Below are 18,384 nucleotides of genomic sequence, written 5' to 3'. Positions count from 1 at the left end.
ATATGAGAAGTTTTTAAAAATAATCTTGATCTGCAGAGGTCCTTGCGTTGCGTATCTGGACAGCAGAGAGTTGGTTGAAAGCGTGAATGAGTGTTGCTTCGTTTATGTTTTGATAGTGAATCAGACAGTTTTGATCGTGGAAGTGAAAACACGGATGGTTTTATAGCAAATTGAGTCTGTTTGGGATTGAGCTGCTGCTTTATTTCAGATCTTCATAATCGTTTGCCACCAACTTGTATGAAATCGTCTTTGCCTAAGAACTTATTAAACAGTGATGGTTTAACTTGATTTATGACTGAGAACTACTTACCCAGAGATCTTTCAAATTACTTGCACTGATCTGAAGATTTTGTTCTTTGGAATGTGACCCTGTTCGGACTTAACAGCTAATCAGGAAATGCTACAAGAGAGCACTTTGTAAAACACACGCACACACACACACACCCCGAGAATAATAACAGCTCCTGTAACTTCAGAGCCTTCGAACCCAAGCGCGCGGGTGCAGTGACTGCTCCGGCCCTAGGAGCTGTCTCTGGTGCTGCAAGCGGCTTCTCCACCGCGCACCGCAGAGCTGGCGCTGAATAGGACAGAGATCCCTGGGGGCGAAATGCAAACACAGATGTGCCATCTCAGGCTAGGGAAACACAAGAGCCGCTCTGCCGCGTGCAGCAAATTAAAATGTCTCCCTGGTTCGTTTGCACGATAACTGAAGGATGGGCTCTACTATTACAGGGCCCTTCTGGCCCCTAGGGAAACTCCCCTAAGTCAGTCAGAGCTTTGCGCTGTTGGCCAGCAGGATAAGAGAAGGGGGAACGCAGCTCTCCTCTCTGCCTCAACCGGGGTGCCGGTGCCCAAGGAGGGCGCGCACATAACGCGCATGTTTGAGGCGTGGGAAGGGAACGCGTCGAGCCTTCTCAGGTGTCTGTGGTAGCAGCTGAGAAAGGCACCTCTGCAGGGCGCCAAGGTCTAGTGACTGACCCAGTGTCTCCAAGAGGGAAATAGCCGTTTGGGGGAACAGGTCCCTGGGCAGCACCTAACCTCTTGGAGCTGGGATGCCACAGCAAAGCAAACTCAGAGAATAGCCCGGTCACGCCTGTGTGTGTGTGTGTGTGTGTGTGTGTGTGTGTGTGTGTGTGTGTGTGTGTGTGTGTGTGTGTGTGTGTGTGTGTGTGTGTGTGTGTGTGTGTGTGTGTGTGTGTGTGTGTGTGTGTGTGTTCGCCCGCACGCACTCGGGGGGAGAGGCCAGCCAGATTCAAAACAAAGATTAATTGCAATGGATAGTTAGCATGCAAGTGTACAGAAATTCTTTGAACCCACTTTCTGTTTATATACCTAATGGGTAAACGCTAAAGCACTTTGAATAGCAAATGGTTAACATAAGGGATGGCATTCTGCCTTCAAAAGATTGTTTTTAATCAAATGGCCATGCGAGAACAAACTTTGTCTGAATACGGGGGACACCTCTGAAATTGTAAAATATGTATTTAACTGGGGGACTTCAGAAAACTCTTCAGTGAGGTAAAGAAGCAGGTTCAACTAGAGCAAAATAAGTTAGTAGTTGACTGGAAAATATTCCACTAGAAATGTACAAATGCCAACAAAAAATTAAAGAAAACTAATTTTCCATCATGTCCTCGCTATTTTCGGAAGTGAACCAAAAAAGTAAAAAGATTTACATATCTATTGGGTGTATTTGCTGGAGGCAATGAAATCAAAGCAACAATCTTTCCTTTGCCAGCTCCTTGGAAATCAATTATTTTACGCAGGCGATTGTTAGTCAAAAAGAAAGACCAACTTTGCACATTCACAACATTCCGCCAGGACTTTTTGTACTGGTTGATTGAATTTAAATAAGTGCTCATCTGTAGCTTTTAAAACATGTAACTGAGTCCTTTCTTCTAATGAAAGCCTATTTTAATTGGCTTCAGAAGCAAGCAAATGCTTCTAATGAAGTGATATTTTTCATAATTTAAACAAGGAGCAATCAAAATTATCAGCAAGTGCGCATTTAAATGTAACGTCAGGCATGCTTTTGTAACATTTGGAAAAGCGAAAGAAATGTTTCTCTTAAACCGTAGCTATTCCTACTCAAATCCTGCTCCCTTTACACACAAGGAGAAAGGAAGAAGAGCAGGATTTCCCTTAAAAGTACATTTCACAAGTTGTCTAACATTCCAAAATTAAAAAATGAAGCATACATTCAAACACATTTCCTAAAATTCAGCAGCAAAATAATCTCTTTTTAAAAATGTTTCCTTTTTTTCTAACCAAATGTTTTTAAACTCTGTGCTAGTGAAATCCTGAGGTGAGAGAAATACCAAAAAATTTTAAATAAATTAAAATGTGATGAAAACTGGTATGTGAATTCTGCCATAACTTTCTTGCTCGAACAATGTCATTTTGAAAGCCCAGCTGACTCGTTTCTGCGGCAGAGAAAGGACAACTCAGGCAACACAAGCTATTCTGTCTAAAGTTCCCCCCCCCTTCTTACTTTCAGAATTGGTGTGGGCAAACGTGAACACAACGAATGGTTGGGGGGGGAGGGTTAGTAATATTAATAAAGCCAATGGAATCATCTCGAGCTGGTTTGGCTCGGCTTTAAATTAGCATTATTTTAAACACGAAACGAGTCTTGGCTTTGCACACTTCCTAGGACACTAGTTCATTCTAAAGTATGCTCAGCTAAAGGGCTCTTTAGGGTAAATATAATGGTCCGAGTCCCAAATTACTGGGAGCCTGTTCCTAGTCCTAACACTAAATGATGGAGGGGTCACTCTTATTAATTTCTAAGACCTAGTAAGAAAGGACTCGACTGAGTCTGTCGCCTAAGTAAGGCTGCCGCTCTGTATAATGTCGCTGGCCCCTGCACAGACGCTGGGTAATTGTCAGAGTCCGCTGTGACAAGGGCAGAAAATGAGGTAGGCGTTTCCGAGCCCTCTCTCCCCTTTTGTTAGATCAAGGTCGAGGTCAATATGGTTTTAACGCACATTTATTAGCAGAGAAATCAGCAAACCATTCGCTAATTAGCAAAGCCCAAATAAATGTGCCTGCGGGCTCTTTCTTTGGAGAGTAAACGCACAGAGCCGAGCCAGCCCGGCGCAGCCCTGGGAGGCGACCAGAGCACGGGGCTTGATGAATGTTTTATAGGTAATTCCTGTATATCTTTCCAGTTGCAAAGGGGGGACCGTGTTGTGTTCACTTCGGAAGGCTGGGGCTGGCTCGCTCTGAAGGCTGATAGAGAGAGGCGGGCGGACAGCGATAGCCAGGCTGCAAATTACAACCTGTGACTGGCCGCCGCTCCCCGCCTCTCGCAGGGGCTGGAAGAAAGGCGAGCATTTGGGGTGTTTACCTTCACCTCCTTTCAGTTTTCCTAGGTTACCTCCCCAGGCCCGCTCGCAAGGTCAGCAGCTCTCTGCACGTGTCCCCCACCTTTCCCCCCACTGCAGAGCCTCTATTGATGCTTGGGGTTAGTCAGGTCCATAGCTGGCACCCCCGCATCACAGCGGAAACGTGCAGCTGAGGCGGGCTCACCCCCGAACGCAGGGCTGGATTTAAGGGCGCTAAAACAAAAGGCAGGGCGAGATTTAAGTGGGCTCAGCCGGTGCGGCTCTGGCTGAAGAGTGAAACTGGCTAGGAGAGAGAAGATCAAGGATCTGGAAGGTTTTATGAGCTCGAACTGGCTTGATTTTCTCTCTCTCCTGGCTCCTAATTGCTCACAGTCAGCAGCCTCGCGCTTGCTGTCTGTCCTGCTCGCTTCTCCCGAGCGTTCTGCTGCTCTGGGACAGCTGCTAGGCTAGGGACCACATTCTTGTTTCCCAGGCATCAGGCCACCCAACCTTGCAAGCCATTCAGTTTCCTCATCAACTTCTTAAATATTCAGGAAGGGGAGAACGGGAAAAATACAGAGAGAGAGAGAGAGAGAGAGAGAGAGAGAGAGGACAGACCACAGCGACCACTTGAAACCGCAGCAAAATGATAATTTCAAAAGCATCTGTCTGTCCCCCATGCAGTTCCGGAAAGACTGAATCCCGCAAACAAAAGAAATCACCACACTATTGTCTTAATCATCAACTTAAAAAAAAAACACCCGACGATGTTTAAACTAAGGGCTCGGGTAGCACTACTTGGGAGAAAGGATTTTAAAAATATAGAAACCAAACAAAAATCTTACAGATCATTGAACAGTGGCCCTAAAACGACGGGCTGTTTTTCGAACCCGAATTTCGTGCATCAGTTAACTTCAGTAAAATTAGCTTACTTAGATTTCCACTTTTTGTTACAAAAAGATAGTTTATTTCTTGTTTCTTTCTTCTTCTTTTTTTGTAATTTTCAGTCACAAAAAAAATCTATATTTTGTCACCTAAGCATTTATTTTACTGAATTCAAAAAGACATGAAAAGGGAGAGGGGGGAGAAATCATGTATTTTTAGTAAGGTATATAAGTGAATTTTTGACAACATATAATAAATATGATATATCACTTCGCACTCAGTCTGTTCAAATGTACATTTCCTTTCAGATTACGGAGCATGCCACTTTTCGGTAAGAAAAAAGGTCATGAGAAATCAGTGCAAAGTTCTCCGTTACCCAAGTTCACCGCGCGGTGTGACGGGAAGGTTGTTCTTTGTATCCCTCTGTCCTCCAGAGTCTCTGTTGGCTCGGGTCCGGCTCCCTCCCTCCCGCTGTCTCTCCGTCTGACCTCCTGGAGGTTTGTTCGATGGGTTTGTTTGTTTCACTTACTGGATCGGCTCTGGGTTCATGGTTCAAAAGTCCCTGCTCTGATTGAATCGTCTCCGTGGCTGGCTCTTGGCTGCCTTCAGAAGCTCCTGGCCCCCTTTCATCTCCCCCTCAGTTGCTCGGCTCCTGCTTTTGGTGGCCGGTTTTTATTTGGGGGGGAGGGGTGGGGGCTAGTTGCTGGGACAGCGGTGAGCTCTCACCGGGGGTGCGGGGTACCCGGGATAGGGTTGGCCAAGGGGTTGAGCGCGGGCTGACCCCCGGGCCCCAGGCCGTGGATGAGCACTCGGGGCACTAGGGGCCGCTGGAGCTGAGGGTGCGGAGCTGGGGGAGTCCGGTACATGCTGCTGTACATGGCCGCCGCTGCTGCAGCCGCTGTCGTGCTGTCCATGCTGCCCAGCAAGCTCGGGTGGTAGAAATAGGGAGAGGGGAACATCCTCTGGAGAGCAGAATAATTCCCAGCTTCGGCCAGCAGCTCCAGTCCCACCGCCGTCTGCCGCTTCCACTTCGTCCTGGAAGAGAAGGAGCACACAGATCCAGAGCTAGCACGGAACCATCCCCCTGCCATTGCTGCTCGGTTTCGAGGGGCAGGAGTTCCCCGGGGACGTGAACCCCAACTCCTACTTGTCCTGGCCCTTCTCCTTCACACACACACACCCCCCTGCCACTAGAACGTCTGCTCCGCCATTCGCCAGTGCGCTGGCAAACAAATCAGTGGGGAATCGAGCCCCGGTTCCCTGGGTTTAGCCACACGCACCATGAAATAAAATGGAACCCACGGGACAGTCCCCCCTTCTCTTTGCAGGCTTTCGGGAGTGCGACTTTCTAAAATCGCAGGTGTCGGTGCCTTCAAACTTTGCAGTGTCGCGGAAACAGGGATTCATTGGTCCTGCATCCGAAAAACTGAACTAAACAAAAAAAAAATCAAACCGTTCGTGGAGCATAAAGATGCAGGGAAATATCGAACAAAGAAAGGCGAAGTGCTTTCAGTTCCAGATGGCAAGACAGCAGAGATCCCCGTTATAAAAAGATATTGACTAGTAGTTTGGCAGAATATTTCTAGCGGCACACACGGTATTTTCACTCTCCTGACACAATATTTCAATCATTTTATTTCCTGGCCTTCCCTCACCCTCGCGAACCCCTCCCTTTGCCAAGCTCCAGCGAAATGCCTTCTGAGATCTGAGCTGGTGGATACATACACACTGCAATCCCAGCAAAATTAATAAACATGGCGCCCTGTTTAGATTGGATACAAATGACACTAATGTTTTCCGACAGAATTAGGGTGGCTGAAACCGCATGTAATGAGACAGAAAATTATGGCAAAGATGACAACTGGACGTAGTTTTCCAAACCTAGTCAGCTGCGATTGGAATACACATACAATTGCCTCTCTGGCTTTACAACGCGGACAAATGGAAACCGAGCACATTTGTTTTAAACCAACACATTTTACAACTTGATTTCCTAGTCACTTTCCTAACATCACACACGGAGAAATCCTTGCAAACGCCGTGATTTCCAATCGGGCTACAGAGGCATGCCAAGAGCAACACTGCGTAATCAGATTTCAGTGGGATTTCTTTCCCAGTGTGTTCCTGGGACACAGGAAGAATAATATGTCCCCAGTTTTGTAATCAAGATTTGCCTATTATTTATTCACGTATGTTTTCGTTCATATTGAGATGGTCTGCTTTATTAATTAGCCATGGCTCAGACTACTTTGTTGACTAGATTGTCAAGTGCAGGCAATCTGTACAGGCGCCTCCATGACTTTTCTTGGCCTTTCCTTGAGAACGACAGTAGCCAATAACACTAGATTTTTATTTAGCAGTTTACTTATTGACTTTATTATCGTTCCTGTTACCTGTCCATTTAATTTATTTTAGGCACGCTGCTACTCCCTTTATTCTAACAAGGGCAAGGAGTGAGTGTGTGTGTGGGGGGGGGAGTTGTTCCTTTATGAAATCTACCAACAGTCACAGATGGAAGTGGCCAGGGTTTGCTTTCCCTGATCAGATCTCACTGATATTGACTACAGAGGTGAGAGTACTTCCTCCCCTGGCCTTCAGACCGTTTAGCTCAGACTATCTGAGCAGCAACTCTGTTTTAGGGACTTTGGGAAAATTGTTGGGGGTTATTTCGGGGGGCGGAGATCCTTGACTCTGCCCACCTCCCTTACCTCCGGTTCTGGTACCAGGTTTTGACCTGCGTGTCGGTCAGGTTGAGAGCCGCAGCCAGGTCCATGCGGTCTTGTACGCTCAGGTACTTCTGCCGCTCGAAGCTCCTCTCCAGCTGATTGAGCTGATGGTCCGAAAAGGCCGTCCTCGCCTTCCGCGGCTTCTTCGCTCGCACTGGGGGGCTATCCCGGCTACTTGTAATCTCCCGGTCGCCTTCTTCTTTCGTCCCTAGGAACAATTCACAAGCACAACACTAGAAACAGGGTCTAAAGCAGCAACCCGAGGCGAGGCTGCTCGGGGTCTGGGACTCAGGGCAAAGTCGATTTCTTTACAGAGTTAATTATCAACTGACTGCTGCATTTGGGACTCCAAGGAAATCCCTCAATTTAGCTGATGCCTTTTCGTACCTACGTGTCTAAATGGGTTTGACAGGAGGGTCTGGCGATTTCTCTCTAGGCGGCCGACAAACAGTCCCCCTTTCCGGGGTAAGGTTTTTCCCCTTTCAGGTGCACTTGTGGCATGTTAAAGCAACGTACAGAACAGCGAGCGCATCAGATGTGCTAATGCCTCAGACAGGATATTTCACCCTAGCACCAAGTTGAGCTCAAATTGCTGAGCACGTCGTGGTGACAGCGCTAAGATTTCCGGATTCTATTTGTCAACTTTGGTTTTTTTGCTGAAATGCTGAGAAATCGATATGTCAATCCATCTCCGTTTGTACCAGTTTTTTGCAGCGCTCCTTGATCTTCCCTGCAGGAAGAACAATAATCTCTCTAATTGACCCACTGGGGAGGTTGGTGCACAAAAAATCGCCAGACCAGACTGTACATCTGTTTTGGGCACTCTTATGCTAATGTTAAAATAGCAAAATGAATGGCACAGATGAGCGTTTTTCTATTATTCATCGCATAACATTGCAAAATAGGTGAAAGGCGTAAAATTAGGAAAATGTGTCCTCTCACCGCATAGATTAAACTGTGCCTCGTGCAAAGCCATTTTGCAGAAAGCAGAGAATCCTTCCGCATTAAGGAAAAGCCTTTTCAAAGAGCAGCTATTTTCATATATATAACCCCACGCCCATAAACACACGCATATATATGTATATTTAAATAGGGAAATATTGCACTGTTGCAGATTCCGTAGGCGTACACAATTCGTAAAAGAGAAATATCTCATCCCAGCATAGGAAAAGACTGTAAAAATGTAAAAAGCCTTCTATTGTGATGTAGTGAAAAGTTCCTATCTACTTTTAGGTCTACTTGGAAATTTGTCCTATTAATTAAGTGCTGCTAAACCTCTGTGCTTGGTGTTAGAAAACATGCGAACCATTTAAACGAATTAGCATTTAAAAAAGAAGAAATGCATTCAAATTTTAAAAGAAACAAACGTTCAAACAATTTTTTTTCGCCAAACAGCTAACCTAAAAAGAGAAGGACGCCCCAGCAAGAGAAAAAAGATTTCTTCAAGGATCTGATATAAAAAAAAACAGATACAATAATTTAAAGAGGATTGGATTTGACTGGGTTTTGGTGGAATTTTTTTTGTTTTGTTTTGTTGTTGGTTTTGGTTTTTGTTACAGCTTCTGAAATATCAGAAATGCTGCCAGGGAATTGTATCGCTTCCCATGGCAAATTGTGTACAATACTGACCACTGGAGAGTCATACCGTAAGGTTATTATGAATCAATAGCATAAGTGTAATTAGGAATAAAAGTGAGACTCTATCACGACAGGGGCTGCTCAAAAGCCACTGCGGAAGCTGTGGAGGCTGCGGAGGTAACATACTCACCGTGGCATTTGAGATCATTCTGCGTATCGTCGCGTTTGTCTAGTTTGGTTTTGCTGTCCTCCTGCTCTAGTTTTGGCCTGAAGCTCTCGTTGGCTGCGTTGCCCTCTTGTTTTGGGGTGTGGTGGGGAGAGGAGACACTGGTGCTGTAAGGTGCACAAGCCGCCAGCGGTTTGCTGTCGCCCAAAATGTCTTTAATTAAAAAAGAAGAGGTGGAAGTCCTGGGGGCAGAGTTGCCCGAGCCCAACTGTTGTTGCTGTTGGGGGGATTGCTGCAAACTTTGTTGTTGCTGCTGCTGCTGCTGGCTGTGATGGAGATGATGATGCTCTTGCACTAGATGCTGCTCGGGGTGCTCCATGGTGACTGAGATGGGGGACGAAGGAGCCGTCCCTACTGTGTCTATCTCCGAACAAGGGGACGGAGTGGCCTGGTTTCTAAAATCCGCTGTCCTGGCATCGCTGTTTAGCTGGCGAAAGTCTCCGTTCATCATGCTGGGGCTGCCTGAACCGTTATTAGACAAAATCGTGTCTATTCCAAAGCTCGACCCGCTAGATCCTTCCATTGTGGCCATTCAGAGAGGCGCCTTCATCCCAGTCCGAGGCTTGGGAGGCTCGAGTCAGCGCCACAATCGGATCAATACATAAAACAGCAAGGAGAATGTCAGTGTCTTTCAAACAAACAGAAAGTGGTGGGGGGAGGGGAGGAGGGCAGGGGGCTGAGATGGCGACAAGACGGGCTGGTGGAAGGGCAGCCACGGAACTGGGAAAGAAAACAAATCCAGGCAGCCGGGAGAGGAGGGCAAAGTGACCAGGGAAAGGACAGAGAAAGCGCGAGCGGCAGGTTCAGGTGCTGCGCTCAGACACACACGTGGTGTGGACGTATTGTTCATGGGGCGCTAACGGAGCGTGGCCAGCCCGGGGTGGGTCGCCCTGCTAGGCTGCATGGCAGCGGGCGGCAGCCGCAGCAGGAGGCGGCAGGGCGCAGGGTGCCCCTGCCGCGGAGTTATTGAACTTTCTCGGGAAGTTGAGGCGTGGCGCAGGCGGCGGCGGCGGCAGGAGACGCGAAGCGGGACGGACCCCGGCCACTGCCGCGCTCTTCCCAGCGCAGCCCGGCTCCTCTCGGCTCCAGCGACTCCCTCCCGTGACGTCACGGCCATTGCCAGCCACGTTCCCCCTCCGCTCTATTATAAACCCGGGTTTTTTCCGCCATCCGGCAAACGCCCCCATTGGCGGCCCGCGCGGCCCAGGCTGACGCCGCGGAGCGGCAGCCAATGAGAGTGGGCTCTGGGGCCCTTGTCAATTTCAGAGCCGAGCTGGTCTGCTATAGAATCTCTAGGATTCCTTCTCCAGCCGGTCTCCAAATCTTGTCACTGTGCTCACCGCCGCGTCACTCAGCAGCCGCAGTAGCGGTGCTAACCACCACCATTACAAATAGCAATAAAGTGCCGCGTGTGGGAAGAGAAAGAAGGAAAATGGTTTGGCCATTATTTTAAGAGGTGAGACAGAGTAACAGAGGCGGGGGAAGATGATGGGGGAAAGGGCAGCATGGAAATCAAAAGTAGCTATCCCAGCCTGCTCGACCCACTCTTTTGAAACTCACACGTGCCATAGTAACTAAGAAGCGTCGCAGACCTCGAAGAGAAAATAAACGACCAGGACCCCATCAGAACATGGGCAATAACTTTCAAGGCACTTGTTTCCTGGCTTCGCCTCCTGGTGTTCTGTAGTCCTTGGCTAGCCTCTGAGAGCAGGTGCCCAGGTTTCCATAGCACGCCAGGTTGATGGGAAATGCTTCGCATATATTGACTAGGAAATGCGAGGGGGGGTTCAGTTCTGAGTTGAGCGAAAAGGCTTCTGCTCTCCAAGGGGGGAAAATTAAAAGGAGCGAGAAGCATGTCAGGAAACTAGAAGAAGCCAGTGCAGCACCCAAAGCAGTCTCCAGTTAGAACATGCATGCCAATGAATCTGGATTAACTAATAAAGCAGAGGCACAAATGTCCTCACACTTTAGTGACTCGGTTGCAGCCGTTCTGGCTTCCCCGAGTCAGGGGGTATTGGTTGAATTAATTAGCCCCTTTGTGCTCTCTCGGGTTTCTCTTGTTTTAGCGTTTCAGTTGGAATGGGAATAGTTACTGTCGACCCGCCTGGGACTGCAGGAAATTATTCCATTGGTTCTTCGGAGGGCATCAACTTGTGCTAATTTCTCTAGGACGACTCCAACCTGTCTCTTGTTGAATGTCAGAGTAATGGGAACTGCCAGTGACAAGACGTCGTATTACTCCTGATTAAGTACCGTGTCAACCTAATTAGCAGAGTAATTATAAGGTGCTAATGAATGATTCAAAGTTCTTTGAGTTACATTTTACTTCGAATTACCATTTTAAGGACCCTATGAATCTAAGGTAAACCGTGCTGGCATCACTGCCATGTCAGCCCTCAAGAATATATTTCTCACCACATCAAATGGCAATTAAAGTCTCTGAGCTTTTTCCTTAAGTTACATTAATTAAAAAATAATGAAGTAGACAAAGGAAAATACATTTCAAAAATGTTACATCAAAGGCATTTTAATTATCTATGATTCTCCCTCCCGCCAAAAGAAATAATCTTTTTTTGCCAATCTTATACATCGAAATGAGTTTAACTGACAACATGAAATCAAGGGATGGGTGGATTCACTGAGGTGGCAGAAGGCTTTCATGTGGGGGCTGCATCCTTGCAGATGGCAATAGATACAGGAAGAATAATAGAGGGACGTGAAACAGGATTAACTAACGTACGATATTTAGAGGCGTAATGTTCGCTGATAGCGTTAGACAATGTGCTAGATGAGAGGTATTAAAGCTAAAACTGACAGTTCAATAGTTCAGTGGAACGCCACAGGGAGAAAAAAAAAGAAGAAAGAAAACGGGTAAATAAAGTACCTGAGTCAGGTCTGAGATAATCTTCCTGGTGGACAGGTGTCTGTAGAGACCTTTCTTTTCGTGAGTACAGAAAAAGATTTGCTGTGACGGCTCTTAACTGTCAGCTGAAAGCCTCCGCTTGTTTTGGCTACCCCATCCTAGCAAGCCCCTCTGTAACAATCTCCTGACATAGGTCAAGCTGAGCTTCGTCGTAGTTATTGATGGATTGCGGGGTTAGGCATAAAGCAGCCTCAAAGGTCGGTATTTTTATGCTATTTTATTTAATCATGAAAATTCCTGCATCAAACTACCGAGCTAATTAATCCTATGTGCAGAAATGCAGCATTCATTGTTACATCTGTCCACCAGCCCCTCTCCTCCTGGCATTTACTATTAACTGCCGAAAATATGTCACTGGATGGCAGTGATGACATTGGATAATGTTCTTTGTCGAATTTATACTTTAAAAAAAATATTGATTCAGGGCATTATTTTTAGGGATCTAAGCCATCAGCATTCCGCTGCGGTGCATCTCCTAAAGAAATGGCCGCATTAAAAGTTGGAGGGAGATTGGTTCCACCAGGGAAAACACATAAAATACGAGACTGAGTGATAGCACAACAAAAATCAGTTATTCCAAATCCTTTATAAATAATTCATTTCAGATTGTTTTTGTTTTGTTTACACGCCTAAAATGACTGAAGAGTGAAAAAACGCCTATAGCACAGCTTGTGTTGTGAGGTTAGAAATGTTATTGACTAGTAATATTTAACTACGCTGGCAGAGAAATCGGAAATTTGATCCAGCGGCTGAGGAAAGGTAGAGGGGATAGCATTTATTCTGGGAAGGTGATCAAGGCATCCCAACATTTACATCTGCCCGCTTGCAAACAACCTATGTAGGATATAGTCTCTTAACACTTACTAATTACATTTTTGTGAAAAGGAAGGCTTTGATTCAAACGGCAGCTACGGAGACCTTTTAAAGCGGAGTCTGCTGTGAAGTATAGATCTAAAGAGAAGCAATGCAGTAGTTGGCTATATAGACAAGGCTTGTCGTCAAGACTTAAATACATCTTCTGACCATTTACCCTTCACGGATAAGCTTGAAATAAAGTAACCATTCCCATTTTTTGCAAGCTTACACGTTTTTTACAAGTTTACGGGATACATGACGATATATTTTTAATCAATTAATTCTTTTACAAATTAAATATTAAAAATAAAATCTAAGAAGAGTGGATTTAAAATTAAACATTGTTTAAAACGTATTCGACTTTTTTTTACTTTAGCGTGCTTTCCCGTGTCTAAGAACAATCTAATTCAAGGAATTATTTGCGTATTCGGTTCTTGAAGATTTGTTCAGGCCTTTATTTCTGAATTTAAACAAGGAGTATATTTATGGCTTTTTCGTTGCAGTACAAAGAATGGATTGTTTAATTAAGTATGTAAGAAGTTTTACTAGCAAAGCCAGAACTTTGACTCTGGCAGCTGTCGAGCTATCAGCATCACATTATATATATAGGTCTGTCAAGTAACTAAATTCATCTTCATCTGGCTTTCTGCTAGAGAGCTACAAAGTGTAGAAACGGTTTTAATTTTTTAAGCCACTAACACATTTTCTTGTTGCAAGTGTCTAATGATTTTGGAAACAAAATATGTCTTTCACATCTCCTGTGTTTGCTTTGGTGTTTTGCCTGTGCAGAACTTGTCTCAGTCTGCTTTGTAACGGAAGTGAACTGTGAAGGATAGCCATCTGCTTCTACGGTAGATTTTGATTCTGGTGTTTTATCTCCATTCATGTTTAATTTACACATTTCTTTAAGTGTCCAGTTGTTAAAACCAGAATGCCTGATCTGGAAGAGAGGCAATGGCTACTTTGTCCACTGGGCGGCGATAAGGGTTACCAACAGCTCATCTATTGTCTAAGAAAGAATCTTGGTCCAGGGAGAACAATACTTTTAGTGCTGCCTTGCTGATGTAGTTAAGATGTTCGTTGTCCTGAGAAAGCTTTATTCTTTTTTCTAATAAATCGTTTAATGTTTGTACTATGAAAAATTAAAAGTAGAGAACTTTAAAAATATATAAAAGATAAGAGAACAATGGAAAGAGAACGACCAACCCAGGGAAAATTCCCCAGAAGTACTGAAGGTTTCCTGTAGAATATAAGAAGGCTGCAGCAGCGGTCGTATTCGTTCTGCTGTCTTTCTTTGCAATTTACAAAAAATATATACCCTAATTATCCCCAGGGAAATGTCTGATCTGAGCTAAGATGTTACACTGGCATAATCCTTTAAATAACAACACACTTCTCTGTCTCGGGCGCAGGATTTAGAGCTTAAAGTCATGTCACCAAACATTTAATACTTTTATTTTCATGGCTTTCTATGTTTATTCGCGTGTATATTATTGCCAAAGCTGAAATATTTAAGAGATAAGACCTAGAAAAGCATATTTGAAACTTTTGCTTGTTTGTTTCTAGGTTCGGATTTATTCTGATCCGTTTCGATGCCATTTTCCCCTTCTCTAGTGCTCGCTTTTGCTCACTGATGCTACAGACTGCTTTACAAAAGGCAACTTTCCCTGAATAGAAATCTAAAGGAGCCAGTTGTACCAACATGCGCTAGGAAGTCAGCTGCTACGTTAAAATACAAACCCATGTGTGTCCAAAGATCTTTTGCAAGGAGAACTGCAGACAGTTTTCACCCCCTCCATGACTTTGTATAGGCAGGAACTGGAGATATACAGTTTTGAGAGTTTGATATTGAAGGTTTTTCTCTTTTGACTTTTGTTATCCTCGCCCCACTCCCACGAGCTCCTTGGAGAAGTTAGGTGATGCTCGGCCTGTTCCATCCAAGCAGGATACCAGCCCTTAGACAATCACCGGGCCCGATAGTTACAACGGTTGGGGTTTGTGTAAGTTTCTCATTCCCTTTCCCTAGGAAAGGCGCAGAGGGGCTGCTCGCACGCACCCCACCAGTTGCTCGTGTCGTTTCTCGCCTGCAGAAGTCTCGTCAAACCTGCCCAGGTGCGCGAACAGCCTGGGCTGGGCCTGCCTGGCAGCCAGGGGGCAGCTTGCGCCCAGGGGAGATGTGCGATCGATTTGCACCTGACTAGGCCGGTTCGCTGAAAGGGAACCGCCAGGGTTTTGCCAGGTCTGGCGGAGCCTCAGTCCTGGCCACAGGGGCTTTGCAGCCGAAGAGCGCGGCTCAGGCTCGCCTCATCCCGCGGGACCGCTTCGCCTGGCTCCCAGCCTCGAGTCCGGAAATCCTGATTCGGGCTGCGCTGGGCAACAAGGCAGCCTGGGAGAGGTCCCGGGGCTCGCTGCGGAGCCGCCCTTCCCTGCCTGCAGCCCAGCTCCGCACTGGCGCGGCGTTTGGGTTAGTCCCGCGGATTATTGGGGCGGGGGTGGAAGGGCAGCGGGGAGAAAACCCCAATCAAAGCGATGAGCGAAGGTGCCACTCAGAGGAGGAGAATTCATTCCCGATGTTAATTAACAGGCAGCTAATTAAAACGCCACTTTGAGCGCTAATCAATCGCTTTATTAAATCGGGAGCAGGAAGGGGGACACATTGAACGCTACCAGTTAGGGTATCATGGTATCGAGCGGACTGTTGATGCGGGGACAGCGGATTGCACCCTATCGATCCCTGCCTGCTGTAGCCGGGGTGTGTGGGAGGCACAGATCTGCTGCCTTCTCGACTCCCCGCGGCCAGCAGGAGCCAGGGAGCGCTTAGACACAAGCCGCCTTCCCCAGGTGCACGGACCCTGAAAAGCAGGAGTCACGGAGTTACCCCACAGGAGCACGGTCAGCCTCATTCCCAGGCGGCTGTAGGAAGAGGAGAAAGTTCCCCAACTCCTCCTGCCGACCTGTGCGTTTCAGCTGCTCTTCTCACAGCACTCTCCCCTGCCCGGGCTTTGTAGCCACAAGCGCAGATCCCCGTGGAGAACACACGAGGCCCTTAGCAGAGGAAGCCCGCTGGCCAGTGCTCAGGGGCGCAGAGAGAGCTGCTCCTTCCAGCCTGCCGGGCAGAGGGGGGGTCTTAGGTTGGGTTGCAAGGTGTGAGTGTTCGCACTTTGGGGGGGTTTCACTGAGCGCGCACACACACAAACTCCTGTCTCCCCCGAGAGCCTCCCTTAGCCCCCGGAGGGAGGTGGGGCCCGCGTCCTGGGCACATTGGGGAAGTTCCTGCAGACGCATTCCACGCGCTACAGAGAGCTGGGGGAATGATCATCTTCCGGCAGGAGGCCAGAGGGGTCAGGCCGCAGCAAGCCAGGGTCTCTCCCCAGAAGGGACTGAGGCTCACAAGGCCCATATTGACACGTGGAACCTGGCTGTTCCCTCCTGTGTTAGGAAACCTGCTGCTTCAACAGGCTGGGGGGCTGTAACCAGACACACGCTTCAGAGCCTAAACCCCAAGTTTTACAAACATTTTCCTTTCCTACATGGTTGATATAGGTTGTTCCTCCCGGAGGGAGACCCACTTGGCAACAACTGGAGATGTGAATTTGAACGGGCGAGCCCATAACTAAGGGATTCCATTCTACAACAAGACGGTCTGGGGAGGGAAATCTGGGCTCCTGGGTTGATATTAACAGATCAGAGTTTAAATCTACGCTGGAATATTCTGCCTTTGTCCTTCTTCACCAAAGCAGGAAAGATGAGCGCAGAAAAAAACGCCGCTTGTGTATATTGCAAAACTGCATCCTAATCTATTCCCGAGGGGAAGATTCCAGAGTATTAATATTTGTATCATTATTATCATTATTATTCAATATCCTGTGTGCACGGTTAGCACTAATTAGGCACCAGTGTCTCCCCAATGGGGGTGATGTATCCGAAGTAATGTTCTCTCTCTCTGGAGGAGCAATAGAGGGCCAAAGCAAAGGGGATGGAAGCTGTCAATCCTGTCTCCCCCTATAAGGTGCAGGACCATAGGACCCTCTGCTGAGAACCTGGACTGAGGTAGCTCGCTTCACACAGCCCTGCTTCTCCCTGGCCGCTGTGCTCAGCCAAGGCACCGATTTCAGAGTGTCTCTGGCCGCAATAAACAGAGCAGCGCTTCTCCCATGTTCGTTTACACGCGGACCTTGCTTAGGTGCTGGAATTCGGAATAGAGTCCAGGGAGTCTGCTCCCTGCAAGCAGCTGCGAGCTGCCAGGGTGCAGTTAGTGTAGCTGTCTTTCTGGTCCCTCCCCTCCCAAACACACACTCCCCAGCCTGAAGAAGGGTCTTTCACCTCCTTCCCCGGGCATTGGGAGGCTGTGTAGGATCCTGTTGACTCAGTCATGCATTTGTAACTTCTGGGAAGGGGCGGGAAGGAAAGAGCCCCTCGCACCGTGAAATTTAACAGTCTGAACATCCGTTTATTAAAAGCTGCTGCTTGACATTTACACTGTGCCAACAGACTCTTCATAGAATCCAGGCGAAAATATATTGTACCTCCGAGTAATTGCTGCATTTGCAGGAGCAGATACAGAATGTTTCTGAGTTGGAACAAAACACTGGGGAAAGTGTGGCAGGGCCTGGGGTGAGGCGTATGAGGCCCGGGAGCTATGGGAGGACAGAGGTAGCCCGGGCATCCACGCGGGGGGATGTGCTTTGGTCACAACTTAACCCTACAGAAAAGACACTGCTAGCGCCTTATATACCCCCCCTTTTCCTGCCAGCCCTTAAAGCCCCTTTCCTGGGACGGAGAGGAGTGGACCGTGGGTCCCCCTCCCCGCCGTGGGTCCTCCTCTTTTCCCTCCTTTCTCGGCCCAAAAAGTTAACTTTCTGTTCCAAAAACTAATCCCGGCGTTTAGTGCTACTGTTTTCCTTTTGTCAGATTCCGCCCCCCTCCCATGCCGTCTGAGTACATGATCAGAAATGCTCAGAGAGCAGAAAGCACATTGATTTCAGCTTGTTCTGTCCACAGACAGGCCCTGACAAGGTTGTTAGAACAGTTGGAGAGGTCTATACAATCACTTAATTACCAAAGCTGTCAGTCAGGCGGGACGCTACTGGCCGCAGATATGGCTGCAAGGAGCATTCCACTACTGGGCTTCCTCCTTGATTGATCTGTGCTGATGGCATTGCAAAATAATTATAGTGAATTTTCTGATGTGTGATTTTATACCAAGTTCATGCTTCAGAAAGGTAATCGGAAGGATGAGAAGGGTCAGTGCCATTTCAGATTACCTGAAGTCCAAGCGAAAGGGTAACATATAGAGGAGGGCTGCAAGGAAGAGGAGTGGAGAGGAGAAGAGAGATGCGATTAAGGATTGCTGAAGGGTATTGCAAGCAATTCGTCAAACTGTGCAAGTGATTTCCTTCCGAGCCAACAAATGGCAGATTGATTTTGTCCAGCGTAGATTTAGCCACATTTAAAATGATCCAGCGGTTATTATTGCGATTGGCTTTGGAACTGACAGGCAGTTGGAGGCGAAAGTAGAATAGATCCTGTTTACAGAAGACGTGTTCTTAACTGCTGTCAAATACAGTTAAGTAAATATTATTAGGAAGAAGGGTTGTTAAGAAAAATGCCAATCCAATAAACATGCTTTTCTCCTCTCTGATTCCTGCCCTTCTTCCCTGGTGCTCTTTTCTGAAGGCAGGAAGGTTTAACACTTTGCACTAATTGGGAAGACTTGTCTGGGATGTTTAACAATGTGAAAAGAAATAGCTGCTTTCTGCACCAGTCGATTTTAATTCCGCCTCCGCAATGCATATTATTAAGGCAAAATAATCGGTAGAAGGGCAGCCTGCTACCTACCTCCTTTCACGGGGGCTGCGAATGCAA

General features: G+C 47.0%; 1 protein-coding gene across 1 annotated transcript; it reads right to left on the bottom strand.

The window, feature by feature from the left end:
- Window positions 1-4,397: 4,397 nt before the first annotated feature.
- On the bottom strand, window positions 4,398-9,469 carry BARHL2 (BarH like homeobox 2). The gene is made up of 3 exons (XM_050962212.1): window positions 8,706-9,469; window positions 6,920-7,145; window positions 4,398-5,246 (listed from the first exon to the last, which is right to left on the bottom strand). Exons 1-3 carry the CDS (start codon window positions 9,271-9,273, stop codon window positions 4,934-4,936), a joined length of 1,107 nt encoding a protein of 368 aa, XP_050818169.1. The 5' UTR covers window positions 9,274-9,469; the 3' UTR covers window positions 4,398-4,933.
- Between the last annotated feature and the right edge of the window lie 8,915 nt (window positions 9,470-18,384).

This window comes from Gopherus flavomarginatus, chromosome 7, assembly GCF_025201925.1.
Source record: "Gopherus flavomarginatus isolate rGopFla2 chromosome 7, rGopFla2.mat.asm, whole genome shotgun sequence".
In the NCBI taxonomy this organism is placed as follows: domain Eukaryota; kingdom Metazoa; phylum Chordata; order Testudines; family Testudinidae; genus Gopherus; species Gopherus flavomarginatus.
The sequence above is the reverse complement of the archived record's forward strand: the minus strand, read 5'-3'. Positions and strand labels throughout refer to the sequence as shown.